Raw genomic sequence first — 17,503 nt, 5'->3', positions numbered from 1 at the left:
GCAACATTTAACGCTATCACATTAAAATTCATTTCGCAGGCAAAGGAAAATGGCAGCAAATGTTACTGTGAGAAACGTGTACCAAGTCAAAAGCGGTACCTGGCATGATACTTCACCCAGAAATGATGGCCATGAACACACTGGATGTGTTATCTATCTGTGCTTCCCTTCTTTCATGCCGGTGCCATGATTGCCCGTCCCTATCTTATTTCTATCCCTTTCTGAGCATAGCCATGTTATTACAGTGTATACTGTGGAACATCCTCTACTCCCACGCTCATTCCAATGCCCAGTGATCGGTTGTCTGATGACTGAAACTGATAAGGCGAAGATGAGACGATGTTGCTGGTGTGTAACTTCAAGTGCATCAAAGATGAAAGCCATCGACTTAGACAACGGTGCACTAAGGGGAGGAGAGGGCATTTCGCACATGCACACACGCACAGCTGTGCTGCCGGCTTAGCCATCTAAAACATGGTTTTCGAAATTTTATTTTTACTCAGTGAGAGCCACTTCTGAAGTGTGGGTTAGGGTAGCATGTATAGCCAAAATGTAGCCACACAGTCAACTCGCCCAAGTCGACGCCAAAAATTTTTTTCTGTAGTCCATTTTGGTTATATACAGCCAAACCTGGCAACACTGTGAGTCACATGGACTTACTTGCACCCTATGACTTGACTAGGAGTCTTGCTGCCAGAAACGAAAGCTATCTTCGCGATGTGCTCATGTGCTTCAATAATGTCTTTTCCATTGTAGTTAGTTCTTTTTTTTTTCGTCTTGTTTTTGTTGATAATTCTTTCGTCATGTTGCAGTGAAGGCACTGAAGTGGCCGGCTTTCGTTGGAGCTACCTTGTATACGCCTTAACTTTAACTGATTATGAACTGTAGTCGCACAACCATGTGCCTCTTAGTGCGCCACTTTATGAATACAGCTATGACTGTTGTTGATACGGAGGACTCGACTAGAGCATCTAATACACTCTAGACTCAACTTATAAACTTCTTTTTCCCAGTGCCAGGGAAGGAAAGCCAAACCTTCTTTCAATGCATTTGTGATTTGTGCCTCGTCACTGTGGAAACTTGTTATCTGAACAATGAACAGGGTGGAAATGTTCAAAGCAAGCCTTTACAAACCCATGTATTTAAAATAAATTTAAATACCTGGGTTTTACATGCCGGGACCATGACATGATTATGATGCACGACGCACTGGAAGACTCCGGATTAATTTTGACTGCCTGGGGTTCTATAACATGCACCCAATGCACGGTACACAGGCGTTTTTGCATTTCACCCCCATCGAAATGGGACCTCCACAGCCGGTATTTGATCCCACACCCTCGGACTTAGCAGGGCAACGCCAAAGCCACTAAATACGTCACCATGGTGGGTCATGTATATTTGTCTGTTTAAAAGGACAGGGCCTCTTCTAAATGAAAGATTGCTGAAGCCGCCTGCACACTGGTAGCGTGCCACCGAAGGAACACCTACAACATAATATGCGTGCCGCTTTCCACTTTCAGAATGACCGCACTGGCCAGCGTCTCTTTCTCTTCCACCGCAGGGCCCATGTGATAGCTTCGGTACTTACTAGAGTTATCGTATGTGTTATACAGTAAGGCTACGGGGCATCATTTTTCAGCACGAAAGCATGGAACTCTTCAGCCCGATGGCCGCAAGCCTCTGTACGAAGATGGTGAAAAGGTTCTACAAAATGAACATATTGAGCTAAAGAAACCATAATACTAGGTGCTGTTCATCTTGTACACAAATTTGTTACTTTTTTTTGCTTAATTGATTGCATTGGAGCCACAAATAAATAATTTCTAGGGCTACTAGGCTAGGATTTCAGAGCTTTCCAATGTGGCTTCATGGTCACATGCAGAACGAAACACAAAAAGGCAGCTTCCTAGCAATTTATGGTCACGCTTTCAAAATGGCTCTTTGAATTGTGCTTCTTTTTGTTGACATGGTCCTTATGCTTCTTTTTATTGAGAAACTTTTTGCAATGCTGAAGAGTGAGAGGGCACATGGAGACCACCTGGTATAAATTCAAATTAAAAATTGTGTTGTTTCTTCGAAATGCGTGCACTGAAGGAATAAAAGGGCAAGTGCGCCATTCTTCAAATCGTGCACACAAGGCGACGAGCTGCGGCTTGCTGAGGACAGCTGTGTGCGTGGTTCGCATGCAGGCTAACTAGGCACATTGCTGCTAACCGCACAAGTCACTTTTAATATTGGTTATTCTAATCTGCAATCTAACGTTTGGAGACAGGCAGAGAGCAGTGTGGATCGGAGAGCAAACTGGTATTACCGATATTCTAGGGGGAAAAATGGAGCTGGGCAGGCCATGTAATGCATGGGGCAGATTGTGTGGGGCAGATGTTATGCACGGCACATGAGGGGACCATTAGAGTTACAGAATGAGTGTCAAAGGTATAGAGGTGCAGTCAAGGAGAGGAGAAAATAAGGTGGGGTGATGAAATTAGGAAATTAGCAGGCACAAGTTTAGATCGACTTGTGCAAGACGCCCCTGTCCTGTGCTAGCTTTAAGTACCCCTAATTGAAGATGACTGGGGGAGCTCTTCGTGCTACAGTTGACATAAAAATAGGCTGATTGTGATGATAATGATTCTAATCTGGAGTATCTTGCAGGTCACCTTATTCTAATCTTTTATTTGCACCGAGTAGTGTCCACCTAGTCCATTGGATGCTAACACTGCATGCTTGGATGAAAATGAAGGAAATGCTAGTACACGGCTGTAAAGACATTTCCCAACAAGAACTATATTAATGCCTGCATGATGCACATGACAGCTAGAATAATGCTAGCACAACTGTTTGTGACTAAAACCATGTGCAAAAAGGAGCTCCACTCACAAATGAGAAAATTCAAAGGTTCTCGTATACCCAAACAAAAATGTGTGCGTGGCATCGACCGCTCTGTACATCTCTATCACTGCCTGCAGGCTAACGCACAATAAAAGCTGTAGTGCAGCACTTTTCACCTGAGACACAACACAAGCACATATAGAAAAGCACAGATGGAAAACTTGTTGAAAAGTACCAACTAAGATGTTGTTCAATGATGGATTACTGCACTGCAAATCAAGATCAAAGAACGAGTTCTGTAGGTAGTTTCTAGTTGTATATTCAATTTTTCTTCACAAATAGCATGGAAAACAGTAATACAGAATCAGCAAGAGCTATTAGGGGCACAGAAAAAGTAACATCATGCATTATAAGGGCATTTTAGTGTGAAATACAAAAGTGTAAGGCCCTATGCCCCTAGCAGATCACAGAAAATAATGACCCCAACTGCCCCAACACAGCAACGCTCCTGCCGGCAAAGAAAGGAAGCATGAACAGAGTCATAGTCGGCTCACTCTCCATAAAGCACCTTCATACACATTTTCGCCAACCACGCAGCAAAAGCGGCAGCTGCACATGAATCAAAGGCCTTTAGCCCTGCATGATGCTACAAGCCTCTGAGCTCCCTACATCTAGTATCAGTTTCATCTCTCGGGAGGCTACGGTGTCTTGATGTCGTGACGCAGGAAGTGGTCACATGGGGGCAGGCCATTTCGAGGTTTTTACTGCGATGCCGAACTGAAAGAAATAGTGGTTCGACTAAGTTCAGCACGCTCCAATTTCGTTCCGGATCAATTCCTGTTTGGATAAATAAAAGTTTATGCAAGCGGTTCACAACAAACAGTAGACTCTATCTTGCCCTATGGCAAAATGCTGGAGCGTGCTATCGACAATTGCGTGGCTCAGGCTTTGCCAGGAGGTGGAGGAAATGGTCTTTCTGGCTCATGTGAGACGGAAATCAATGTTCCGTGCAGAGATATCAACAAAGTTTAATGCTGTTCAGTTACAGCAGCCGTAAAGACCGTCATCTTAGGCAGTGTTGTTGCAAGAGAATGCGGCACATGATACAGTGCCTCAACGCGGCCTCCCTCTTTCTAGCATTCCCTTTTTAGTATTGTCATCCGTACTGAGTACAGGCAGAACAATAGAAAATTATAGGGGTGTTTGAATACTAAAATTTTCCTAATCAAATTGCGAATATAAGTATTTGACAAAAACAACAGTCCAATGTTGAGTAGAATACCGAATATTTCCTACTTCTAAAAAAGAAGTGAAATTCAAAATTTCGTGGGGCCTGTTTGGCAAGTAAAGGCTTGTTTACATTATTTGTTACGTGCACACTGTAATACAGTAAGATTAAAGCTAGTGCGTGATGGCATTGAAAGTAATAAAAGAAAAGGAACAGGACATCCCAAATGCATGTAGTAGAGTGTATTAATAGTACTCATTGAAAAAGCAAGGGACAATACTACAGTGCAGCACACCATTTTGATAAAATCCAAACATGATAAAATTAATAAAAAAAATAAGCTTACCTGTATAAATCGAAACAGCTACTTGTCATAGGCTGCCTAAGTCGAGACATTCTTACTCAACAGCTGTAACTATTACGCGTAAGTGATCTCCTCCTTGTGTTTGTTCAGGAACTCGATAGTCCGCACAAGGGAATGTTCGACAACTTCGAATAGTGAATTCTCAAATCGAGAATGTCAGATTCCTATTCGAAATTTCTAATATTAAGACTCACTAGTAAAATATGGTACAGTATTCCGAGGCAGATCAGCCCACACATTCGTTAATGCAAATTCTCACGATCGCAATTAAATGTGAAAATATTGTATCGTATTGGGCACGAGGATGCAGCATTGATTTGGTGCGCATTGAGATGCCAACAGCAGCCGCACGTTCAACGTTGAGAACCCCCCTTTTTTCAACCGTTTCTTCTTCTTCCTTTTTTTAACACTCATTCGAAGCATGATTCACACTGCTCAGATAGCTGCATTGCCGTCATCGCTGCAATTCTAGCAAAAGCATTATTAAAATGTCCTATCGGAAAGCAGCAAAGTCAGTGCACCTTGATAAGAATGGGTAACAACATTTCTCTCAACAACATGCAGTTTACAAATGCAGTACTCAAATACAGAGTGTATAGAAGGATTGGAATGATATAGTGGGTCGTCGTCTTCAGTGCTTTTGTTTGTGAATGCCACTCGCACTTGGAGTACGTGCTGTGCTTAGACTGTCACTGCTACGCTGCCCCTAGTCGAGACAAATAAACACTTTAACATTTGGTGGAGGTGCAGATAAATATTTATGCACATATTAATGATAGAGTTCACTAATGAGAATGCCCGTGTCTGCGTGAGGTGGGCTTACCTTCCACATGGCTGCAGCGGAACCAGACAATTTTCGTTATGCTTCAAGTAATCGCTACTCAACCGGTGGTGACAGAATTACGGCTTATGATACAGCACAAAATCAAATTGTATTACATAAATTACTACTCCAAACTTCTAGTATTTAGCGAAGATAGATAGCAAGTGACATTTTGCAGTTTTTTTGCTCTTTTCTTAAATAAAAGCAGGTGAAGACATTGATGCTTCTGAACCATGAACAACGAGAGTTTGTGCTAAACACCGCAACAATGTTTGTTACGCAACTGCACGCGGTGCAGACCCTTGTGGTTACGAAGCATGGAAAAAAACAGTCCAAATCACGCATATTGTGCCCCGGGAGCGACTTGCAAAAACTTATAAGTGTTGTACACACTGCTTGTAGGCACCAAACATGCATTGAACAACAGCTCTGAAAAATAATAAAATGCTGTGCTGTTTACAGCTGTTACCACATGTTAAGAAGGTAATGAAATTCATTATGGACTGCAGTGTTATTGTGACAAGAAGCTGTGCTGATGAACTAGTTTGCTTTCCATGTGTCCTGGCATGTCTGTTTTACTGTTTTTCTAGCAATAGTAGCAAGATGTTCTAATTGGGAGCTCCAACAGAAACTGTAATTCTGCAGTGGCCTGGAAAGGCTGTTTCGGCTGCGGAATGCAGCTGACAGGTCAGAGTTCAGAAGTGCAGGCGTCTCTGCCTGGGTGGTCATTCAGGCACCAGAACACATGTTTGCACCCAAACTGTACTCGCACAAACACCCCATCTCGCACATACCACAACTCGTGAGTCATAGCGATCTGCTCGTTGGGTATGCCGACTGAAAAAAGTAACGATTTCAAGGTATCTATCTAAAAAATGCCTGTCTGCAGTCTGTATGCTTGAACCGTTTCATGCTGAACAGGCAACTTTTTATTTTATTATTATTATTCAGGTTTAGTTTGGGTTCAGGCATATCTTAAGAATATCGGTTCAGGTTTGGTTCAACACCCTAGTCTTTATACTCGTGGTTTCACCCTGTTGCATCCCACTCTGCTATTCGTGAGGGCCGGCGTAGCACCATAGCAAATGGCCAAGCTTGCTGGAGTGAGTATCGAAACATTGCAATGTCCCGTTCTGACGTGACTACCTCCTTTGTGATGATGACATGACTTAGTAGAAATGAGACTGAAACTGGCTGTAGAGTATATTTTCTTGGGTTTAGAGGTTCCAGGCTCTCATCTACCAAATGAAAAGTTTAAATTATCATACAAAGAATATCTCTCTTTCTTGGTATTCACTTTCTCAGAGAGTCAATACCTTCCAACTTTTTGGACACTTACTATACTGGAATCTTTTATGCAGAAGTTGGTGGACATAGAGCAGTTTTTCATCAGTTGTAGCTCATCAATACTGTATTCCTTCACTGTTGTATTTACTTTCTTTCGAATTTTATTAGACAATTCTCTCTTTTGCTGCTAAAAGCTTCATAATTGAGAATGCCACCAATGCAGAACCTTCCATTACAGCACTGATTTTTTTTTATGTAATGGAAACCATAATTATCAGCTTCAGCTTGCTCAGGTTTTGTCAAGCTTCAGTTCCAGTGCAAATAGGCTTTATTTATATAGCAAACTAATTTTCTAACTGCAAATACAGCATTTGTGTGCCGACTTTTATGCTACCTAGCACCTTAGAAATGGTTCACATTCATGCCGATGCTTATAACCCTGCCCCTCTGTATCTTGTTAGTCATCCAGAGTCATTGCAATGCCAATTCTTTCATGTTTCAATAAACTATTTTCCGTTAACTCTGCCCTTCATCATTGACTTGGACACGGCTCAGTCACTGCCTAGGCACAATAAGTGGCTGATCCCAGCAATAACAGTTATGTGGTAGCGTTCAAGCCAACCATGAAGGGTGAAAAGTATAGAAAATGAAATGGATCGCTAGAAAAGACGACCTCAGGTATCCAACATTTCTGCAATTGTTATTTGAAATCACAATTTCAGCTACAGTGTAATCCACCTGTGCTATAATGTTCTAGTACACAGCAGACTGATATAGCATACTTAAAATCTATACCATGGTTATAGTAGGTATACTGTAGTGGTGGGCTCCTTGTTAATTTTGATTGTCAGTAGTTCTTCATCTTATACCATGCCCTTGGTTCAATGGCATTCTTGAATTCTGTCACCATTTCATGCAGTGGAATGGGTGCCTATGCAATGAGCAATAATTATTCATCTTTCCAGGCCACATACTCGAGTGTTGCATGTACTATAAGTGTGAGTGCATGGTGCACACAGTGTTTCCTGCTAAACTGCTGGCTGATCTTCACTCGTATTTTGCATGGAGGTGCCATTTTTCGTGATGCATCATCACTTGTGACTCTATCAATATGCATACACACCACTTCAAGTAAAACAAACCAATCGTTTAGGATGCTTGGGAAGCATCTTCCGGACACACGGCAGGGTAACTAGTCAACAAAGCATTAGGCTAGAGGGCACAATGTCTAGATTCTGGTGGAGAATCATGCCGCACTCAGCTCATCAGATATTGTTTATAGCAGACAGGCTCAAAATGCAGTGAGCAAATGAGACTGCTCTTCAGTGGGGTTCATTCCTTGAGTCCAGTGGCACACACAAACTCGATCTACTTCTGCTGCTGAGGGCCATCATGGGGAAGCATGTGCATAACTATGCTGAACCCTGCTGCGTTCGGCAGACAATGTATACAGTGCAGCACAGTCGACGCAAATAGTGTGGAAAATCTTACACTGAGTGTGGCAAAAACTGTCTCAAAGACACAGACAGCATCCCACCGTCACCACGAGCAAGACTGGTTGCGTGACAGGTACGGTAATGTAGGGCTAGGTTCCTAGGGGCAAGGTCATGGGACCGGTGGGATGACCAGAAGCACATGCAAGGGCCGTGGTAGCCAACACAAGTTTGTGTAAAAAACTGTTACATTGTGGATGTTATGCTGTCAAATGTTTACAAGCCACAATAGTAGTTGTACCGTAGCACATTGAACCACACCACATTGATATCAATGTCACAAGGTGCTGTGCTTTGCGGTTCGCTGCTCGCACATATACTTTCGTCATTGATATGTTGTGGATGCTGTGTGTTTGCAGAAATCCATCTTGCAAGTTATTTCGACTTCAAAATTTTGTACCTGTATTTGAATGATGCACGCACAGCGTGTGCAATCTCGTAATGGTTCGGAAAGCGAACCAATCGCTTGCCCTAGGGGGATTGGGCAGAATCGTGCCCATCAGTGGCTGTTGGAGGCAGCACGGCAGCACCACAATTTCTATGCATGTCATGCTTCTGTCAATGTTTACAAAGTGGTTTGCTTTGGCACAGCCTTTAGTTCAGTTGTGGTAGCTTGGCTGTGGGCTTGCGACCATGGCCATACATGCCAGTTGCACTGCCCTGGAGATGTGCATGTCTACTTTGTTTAGTCATCCCTCTTAATTCCAAAGGATGACGGTTCAACTCCCAACCAAGGTCATGGGTCTGAGTGCCTTAATTAACTATATAATAATTAGCTGTATCTTAGTTAATTTCACCTTCATTAACACCAAAGGTCGTGGGTTCGACTCCCACCGTAGGTAAAGTGTTCGTAGCCTTTTTTTTTAACCTTTTGTGTCATCAACGCGTTTTTCACTTAAGGACTTTGAAGGTCAACTGACTGATGAGTCATATAAGGCTTTCCCCTTAATAAGCCACTGGTCATGTGGAAAGCGTTTCAAACCTACTAGAGGTTTTCTGATTTTTTTCATTTGTTGAGAACAAGTTCTTGCCATGAACCTCTTCCTGCATTTTCCTGCAGGTTCTTGTGGGGCCTCACAACTTCACTATGAAGTGTCGTCATTTCTCAGCTTCATCAGGCATGAAGTCGAAAGGTAGGAACCGGTTGTGAATGATTGCCCATTATTGTCAAGCGTAATAAGATTAGCAGTATTAGAGTGACACTAAACAAAAAAATCATTTGATCCAATCTGTGCCAATTTGAGCCAATCTGCAGTACCAGAAAAAGTCACTCTTACGTTGAGAGAAGGCTTGACAAACCAGAAAGGACACTTGCTGCCAAATTGAAAAAATATACTTTTCAGAACATACTTTGACACAATTGGTAGTACAACACCTGCAAAAGGATACTTTAGGCGCTCTGTACTTCATTGCAACAAAAAGTCTGGCACGTTTCTTTCACTTATTGCACCTTAAAGGCCAATTGTGCAATGAAATTTTGGACCACGTAAACAGCCTAATTTAAGATAGCATAGATATAGAGGATCCCCTGTGCAAAATTTGATGTTTGAAATACAAGCGGAAGCGTCATACAAAAATAACTGACTTGACTTGAATTAAAATGGCAAATTTTGGCTATTAGAGCATGCAAAACCCAGACTGGGACGCTGATGCAAGTGCAAAGCTGCCCCCATCAAGGCGACGTTTTGCTTGCCTCACCCAGCAGTGGGCAGCCAGCACGCTCTGATAGCGAGGAACATGGAGTCGCAGTGGTCAGACTGCCCACTGCTGGGTGACATAAGTAGGTAACGTCACCTTCAGGGGTGCGGGTTTGCGCTCGCTGCAGCTTCCCATTTATGTTTTGCGTGCTGTGATAGACGAAATGATTTGTCCCACAGTTCCGCAGGTAATCACTTTTTTTTTTTTTTCAGATATAAAAGTTGGTATTGCTTTACGGGAAGTCCGCTTCAATTTCCCCATTACGATGAGCCCACTGAAATGAAAAGTTTAAAAATAAATTTATGATTTTTTTTAATGGTTAATTACCACACATCACCCATCACCTCGTGGTCTCCATCACAGATGGCATGCTTCTGAAGAAACCATCTTTTAAGTTCAATACATCTATCTTTAAACGCAGTTAAACCTCAATATAATGAAGTATAGGTAAAGTCGGCAATTTGCTTCGTAATATCGAAATTTCATTGTATTTAAATTCGACCTTTTATGCAAATAAGTACAGTTGCCAGTCGATTTTTCTGACACAGAAAGGGGCCACATAATGTTCCGAATTGTCGGGCAATGGAAAAAAGCAAATTTGAAGGAGAAAGCAACTTATTTTGATGAATTTAGGAGTCGGCTACGAAAGATGCGGTTTCATGCCACATCGATGATATCTACACATCAGCGGTACTAATTAAGCGAAGCTAGCCACACTTTCGCGTGCGCTTTGCCTCCGCGGCTGATATCGTCTCCTGCACTGGGACGACGCTATCACGAAAAGTGCCGGCAGCGGGGAGAGAATGCTTCGTCTGCCTCCTGCTACAATGGGTCACCGAAACTAGAGATTACGTAACCTTCTATATTAAACGCGCAGGAAGATAGCTTACATGATGCTGCGCTGTCTCGACACACCCACTCTTTGCACAGGCAACAGATTACTTCTAAAGTAGGGTGCACAGCTGCATATGTGTTTAGCCGCGCACAGTCATGCGCAGCCAGGGCTGAGGCCCGGACCAAAAATCCGAATGCGTGCCAACTAACCCCCTCCCCCCCCCCCAGCTCTTCCCGGGCGCTTGATTCCGTTACTGCGAGTTGCTCCCCTCCCCTTCCTTCCTTTTGCTCGCGCTGGGAGGTGGGACACGTGCGTAATGCCACCATCTTTCTCGCCCTTGCACACTTTCACTCGCACTTGAAGCACAAAGTGAGCGGGGCATGATAGGATCTTACCGCACTTGGACTTTATGTGGAGCATCATGCGGCTTCGCTTCGGCGGTCACTCTTGTCACACCACGCGTTATTTGAGAGGTGCGTTTGCCGGCAGCTGCTTGTAATTCAATCATTTGACCATCAGCGTCTGCGAAGTTTCCATTTATTCACTCGGCATCCCTTTGCAGCAGCGGAAGCGAAATTTCGTTACATTGAAATCTCATATAAACACACTTTATTGTATTGAGGTTCTAAGTACCTGGTGCTCTATGGATAAGTGGTTATGAAAAGTTAAATACTTCGTTATATCGAGAATTTTGTTATATTAAAGTTTGTTATATCGAGTTTACGCCATATTGGCTGATTACATTCCTGAAATGCCAGTCAGCGCTGCTGCTAGCTGAAGTCATGAGGTTCAAGAAAGTTCTGATAAAAAAGTCCAGGTAGTGTTAGAGTAACATGAACTTAGTGTACATGAACATGTAGCATAGTGTTCCAAATCTACGCCAGGGCTGTAACAGGTACACTGTAATGGTGGCCTCCATGTTGATTTCAATGCTGGGTTCCTGGCCATTAAGGCATACAAGGTTACATGGAAGCGAAAAGGAACGCCGCAGGGGCAGCTCTTGAATGTTTTAGGGGAGTTTGTACATCCCATATGTTGACCTCAAAGCATAGCTGCATAAAGAGAACAGTGGCAGCAATACTGGGACAAGGAAACCAGCACTAAACTGCACTTTGTACAGCCACAATTAGAAAACGTAGTGCATGAAAAGCGAGCGAGATGGTGGGAGGTTTCATTGGGCAGATTGCGATTAGATCACACACATGCCACTCACTATTACTTGCTTGCAGGTGGTGGACCACCCAACTGTAGATGGTTTAATGAAACACTTACTGTCATACATGTCCTTTTGGAATGTAGAGGAACAGAAAGTATAAGGCCCAAGCGCTTTTCTCAGGCACATCTAAGAAACCTTCCTTTACATGCCACACATTCATTAAGTTCTTTATATTGAGGTGTAACTCTAAATACTTAAAGTATTCCTAGAAACACGCGGTATATCCGGAACTTGACAACGACACTGACGGCAAATTTTCACTTGTGTTTATATGATCACTGTCGCAATGATAAATGGATCACTATTCGAGAAAATGAACTTCACTTCCACATACCTTACTGCAGGTATAATCAGAGTGAAACCACAGATTTTGCTGAGTTATTGTGCATTTGGTGGCCTTTTTTATTTAATGTATTTTTGTGCGTATGCACGCAAGAAAAGTCTGCAGAAGTTGCCAAGGCTCAAATTTTGTGACACTTCTGTATACATTATTCTTCCTCTTCATCATTGGCTCGCAAACGCTATACTGCTGTTGTCATTGAGAGTGGCCGCTTGTTGCGATGGAGGATAAGGAAAAGAGCAGAATTGAAGGAAAAGGATGGTTCAAAAATACAGCCAAATAGTAAAGTGTTTATAGTTGCCATTCAATTATTATAATAATCAACAGTGACCAGCCTTGGCCTTGTATTATAACAATATATGACGTCACACGAAGATACAGTCAAACCTTGATATATTGAACACAGATATAACGAGTTAGGGGATATAATGAAGCAAATCTCAGATATTTCTTGCCAATATCAGGAATATTAGGCAGGTGCAAATATGGAAAACTTGCAGATAATGAATTTAATAGTGTCTTATTCGATTCCGAATCGAATAGTTACTATTCGTCAGTGTGAACATCTTTCGGATACATTTTAATGTTTCATAACATGAACTGTGTGCAGTCAAAGATAAAATTGGTGCAAATATATGATAAATATCATGCCTGCAGGTATAGTATATCCATAAAATGTCAGAGCTTATGTGGAGGAGCTGGCTACACAGAAATTTATATAACCTATTATACAGCAGATTTTACCGCATCCTTATTGGGAACGTATTGCTATCCTTGAGAAGGAAAGCATACAATTATTGTGTTTTACTGGTCCTAACATATGGGGTAGAAACTTGAGAGTAAATGAGCAAGGAATGAAAAATGCTAACCATAACATTAAGAAACAGGAGGACGTTGGTGCAATTTAGCAAACGGTGGTAGTCAATATGCTGTTTGGCATTAAAGGGATCCTAACAACTCAGAGGTCAAAATTTAGTTGTGTTTCAGTTGTGTACGAGTCTGCAATGAACACGTAGCCTCGATAATGTTTCGAAATGGTGCCGTAATAGCGGAGTCACTTGCATTTGATGATCTAAATGCTGCCCTCGCTCAATTCGTTCTTTCCTTTGCTACTCTACAGGTCTTCTCTTCGCAGAGACTCCTCCAAATATCATGTGACATATGTAATCGCCAATTCGCTTTTCAAAACACAGTCCGCGATCAGTTACTGCGACTCCACGCTTCTCGGTTACCCGCTGTTGCTGCCATGCCAGCCCGTGCTCCTGTGAAGCATGCTGCTATGGACCGTGTGTTGTGCGCATGTCTAGAAAGGCTCGCCAATATAATGGATCTGCACGATGACAAGCCATGCCGAAGCACCTCCGCTGCAGTAAACTACTGCCATTGCCACGTTCCCCAGATTGTGGCAACGATATGAGTCACACTGCAAGGAGGAGCATTTATAAAATTTGGAGGACACTTAAGCTTCGCCCTTAAAAGTGGAATGCGATAGCATTCAAAGATCTCTGACTGTTTCTCACGCTTCCCGTCAACTGCCATAACCATGCAATGTAACCGTAATGTTTACTGGGAAACGCTCGCAGCGAACGCTTTGCACGAAAGCGAGCTTTCTGGTCGAAACATGGCCTCTTGCAGGGGCCGCGATGTGGCGGAGGCGAGCATCATCTGGAAGTCTTTCAAGGAAGTGGGTGCGATGCTTCGTGGACTCTGATGCTTCGTGCCATTTGCACACGCCAGCGTGTGCAAATGGCAGACGTCTTCGGTCTGTGTCTTTACATTGTAGAAACGCTAAAAAAGGGTTTTTTTTTTTAGTTTTCGCATAATAAAATTGTTTTCTTGTATATTCAAATTGCAATCTGAGAGCTATCATGTCTGTAGGTTGCGTGTAAGTCGTAGTTTACGATTTTTCCACATATGTTAGCTTGAGAAATTCAATTAGTTCAATGAATTCGTTGCATCACATGAACAGCCTGGGTATGTGTGGTATGAAAATCATTTTGCCGATGCGACGTCTGACGCCAGATGCTGGACCCTGAAGCGGGCACCAGATGCCGATGCCGGCTTATCTGCAACACGGGCTCCATAGCTCTATCACGTTAAAAACTTACCAGCGTTCTTGGAAGGAACAGAGTTGGGAGTGCATGTGACGTCAGGCAGGGTGTCACGCCACAACTTAACTCCTGAGGCAGGCACGGGTCGTGATGGTAGTCTTGGGTGCCGGAGTGGGGCCCACAAATGCGTAAATCGCTGTTGCGCTTTGGTTCTGCCGGAATTCTAATGCGCTCAAGCCAGGCATTGCGCAGGGCGTCATCATGAGGCAGCCGGTATCGTGTCGTTTCATTTTCCAGTCGGCACTTTTTAAGCCAAGCACCGCACACAGATGCCTTCTAGCCATTGCAAAACACTGTCGGACTCTGTTCGCGCAGCTATTCAGACCGTTAGGCATGACTGTGTTGGAATGCGAGCGATTTGGCACTTGCGTTGCGGGCCGTAGCTCTCGATTCGCAAGTGCGCGCAAGCAAGTAACACACAACGAGGAAGAGCAGGGAGCATGCGTACCTGCTAGCCGACTAACAGGAAGTAGTAGGTTCTTGTTCGACCAGTCGACAAGCATGAGTGCTGGGGATACCGGAAAGGCCTGGAGAGGAGTACGGAATAGTTTTTTTATTTTGTGATGTGCCCGCGGCGTGTACTACTGCCACGTTTTCCATCGTTGATCGTGACGGCATTATGAATTCAATGCACGTGTTTACTTGAAATGTTTAAAAAGCGTAGGAGGTGGCTTAGGGGCCCTTTAACACGAAAAACAAGCCATGCAATGCATAGAGCAGATAATATTTACACAGTGGGTGCCAAAAAAAGGGAAGTGCAGTTGAAAACAGCAGAGTGGCAGGTGATGTGATAACATTAGGAAAGTCGCAGGAGCCGGCTGGCACAATACAGGGGTAATAATTGGAGATTAATGGTAAAGGCCTTCATCGCACAGCGGCAATAAATGGGCTAATGATGATGATGACAGAATGCAATCATTCACACTCACAAAAGAGTCATTTGTATGCAAAAATAGTATTTAGTTTTTCCTAGTGTTCTATTTGTGCTTTAAATAAAGAATGCTTTGTAAATTGCAATGTAATGACAGATGCAAATTCATTATAACCTATACCGAGGTTCGAATGTAGTGCAAGAAATTTAAGGTGGCTGAGCATGTCCTTTCCAGTGCTGTATAGGTGAAAACTGCGGACCTAGATCAAGATAATATTTTGATTGATATCTCTTCAGGCTTACACTGTGTTGTGCTATGCCTTCAGGGTTGCAGACAGTGCGTCGGCCAGGATGCATGACATGCCATCGCACAGCCGAGACACAGACAGGCTTGGCCCTCGTGAGCTGTGCTACTGTCTGCTGGACGAACTGAGGCTGACGCTGCGTGTTACGGGCCGCTTCTCGGACGTGCCACTGGACAAGAACGTGAGGGCCGCCCCACCTTTGTTCACTTGCCTCGATCGATGAATGAAAGGATCAGCTTGCTCAGTGGACTATCAGGATTCACCTGTCACGGTGGCTCGGTAGTTATGGTGTCCTACTGCTTAGAACAAGGTTTGGCTCTCAGCCACAGCTGCCATAGCTGCAAGAAGTTAAGCCCCATAATTCTAATTATTTAGATTTTTATTTTTTGGCACCAATATTTGCTGTGTGAGTAGAGATGCATGAGCGTGGAGGCCTATGTAACTTTCTTTGCCAGTATATCACAGACAGTAGACTGCTGCCAGCATCACGTGACTTCATTCACTGCTTCACTGGCTTATGGCAGCCTTGTGCACTGTGACGTGGTGAGCAGTGAAAGCCATGTTTACAGTGATGGACAATTGACAGAACAACAACTTAAGGCTAACTGGAATCCGTTCTTTAGTTCCTGGTTTTGAAAATATGTTGTGTAATTTCATGGTATGGGAAATTGGAGTAATATCAGCATGATTTCCTTCACAGCACGAGTGCGCTTTCAACAACACAACTGTTCCCTGGGAGGTGCACAAATACATTGGGATTAGCTTCACACACAACATGCAGTATTCACAGCATATTGATCACATTACATTTAAAGCTCTAAGGAATTAGGTTACTTAAGATGAACATTATCTAAATTGCCAATATACACTGAATTTCTAATGTATTTAGCGCTTATTTGCCCTGTATTACTGTACACTTCATGCATATAGAACCTATATGGTTTGTGCGACATTAGCAAAATTGAATCTGTACAAAGAAAGGCAGTTCGTTTCATTTGTCATCGCTACGATCGGGATTTTTAGCCCTCGTCTACAACGAGTTTTTCGAATTGACCTCTTCTGTGCACCAGGCAGCGTACCGATTCCATGAAGCTGTTACACTCAATCATTCCCTCGTCTTGTCGACTATCCGCTTATGATTACATCACACGTGCCAGTGCCTCAACCTAAAGCCTTTCTTTGCACGCACTAACATTTTCAAACACTGTTATTTCCAGAGAGTTGTCGAATGTTGGAACGAGTTACCTGGTTCCATTCAGGAATTGGCACTGTCAGATTTTGTAAAAGGACTTGTGTGATAAGTTTACTGTCCTTTTCTTTTTCTAATATGTTCTACTACCTTTATGTCGGTTTCTTGTATTTGTTGTACTCCACTCCTGCAACATCCCTAAATAGGGCTGCAGTATTTCAAAATAAATAAATTAATTAATTAATTTTGGCTAGTGCACTTTGTGCAACACCTGTATCATCATTGGCGACTGGACAGGCAGCGATGCGAGATTCTGCCCTCGAATTATTACTTGGGAACGGTGTCTTTCCTTGCAATTTCTGGTTTGTATTTCATTTATTCATGGCTTGCATCTCTTCGTCTTCTTTTTTTTCTTTTTTTTTCTTTTTTTTCATGTTCAGTAGCAAATATGGGAGAAGTCTCATGAAAGGTTAGGTTAATCACTAGGGAAAGAAACTCTGTTTCTTTCGAAAGGCGAAGCATCGATTGCAATAGCAAATTAGTGGACAGCTATACGAAGTAAGGATAGTAGGCTTATCGGCCATACAAATTTGTAAACATAGGCGTACTGTGCTCGCAGACAACTTTCTGTGTCTCTGAAGGGAAATCTGTGGGGGTGTGGCAGCTGCACACGTGTTATTGCGCCAAGTAGACCAGCAGTGTTTGACAGGGCTTTTGATGCTCAGAACAAACGCTGAATCGGCACAGCCTCCACATGCGATAGTTTCGCATTTCCCCAGACGTGAAAGGGAAAATTTGACCTTGACTGAGCTTGAAGGTCAGATTTACAGAACCAAACCTTTTTTGAGTTTGTACCCGGAGCAGTAGAGCTGTCGCTCTAAAAGGAAGCTTGAAGAGACATTGACATATGG

The 17,503-nt window shown here is 43.1% G+C and overlaps 1 protein-coding gene across 5 annotated transcripts in view; it reads left to right on the top strand.

The window, feature by feature from the left end:
• LOC135911737 (protein MMS22-like) overlaps positions 1 to 17,503 on the top strand; it is a 164,498-nt gene that overhangs the window by 56,490 nt on the left and 90,505 nt on the right. For all 5 annotated transcript variants that reach the window (XM_065444083.2, XM_070538428.1, XM_065444084.2 and 2 more), the window contains 2 exons: positions 9,088 to 9,160; positions 15,425 to 15,584. In XM_065444083.2, coding sequence (XP_065300155.2) covers positions 9,088 to 9,160; positions 15,425 to 15,584 — 233 coding nt within the window. The remainder of the gene's footprint in view (positions 1 to 9,087; positions 9,161 to 15,424; positions 15,585 to 17,503) is intronic.

This window comes from Dermacentor albipictus, chromosome 5 (genome assembly GCF_038994185.2).
Source record: "Dermacentor albipictus isolate Rhodes 1998 colony chromosome 5, USDA_Dalb.pri_finalv2, whole genome shotgun sequence".
Lineage (NCBI taxonomy): Eukaryota > Metazoa > Arthropoda > Arachnida > Ixodida > Ixodidae > Dermacentor > Dermacentor albipictus.
The sequence above is the reverse complement of the archived record's forward strand: the minus strand, read 5'-3'. Positions and strand labels throughout refer to the sequence as shown.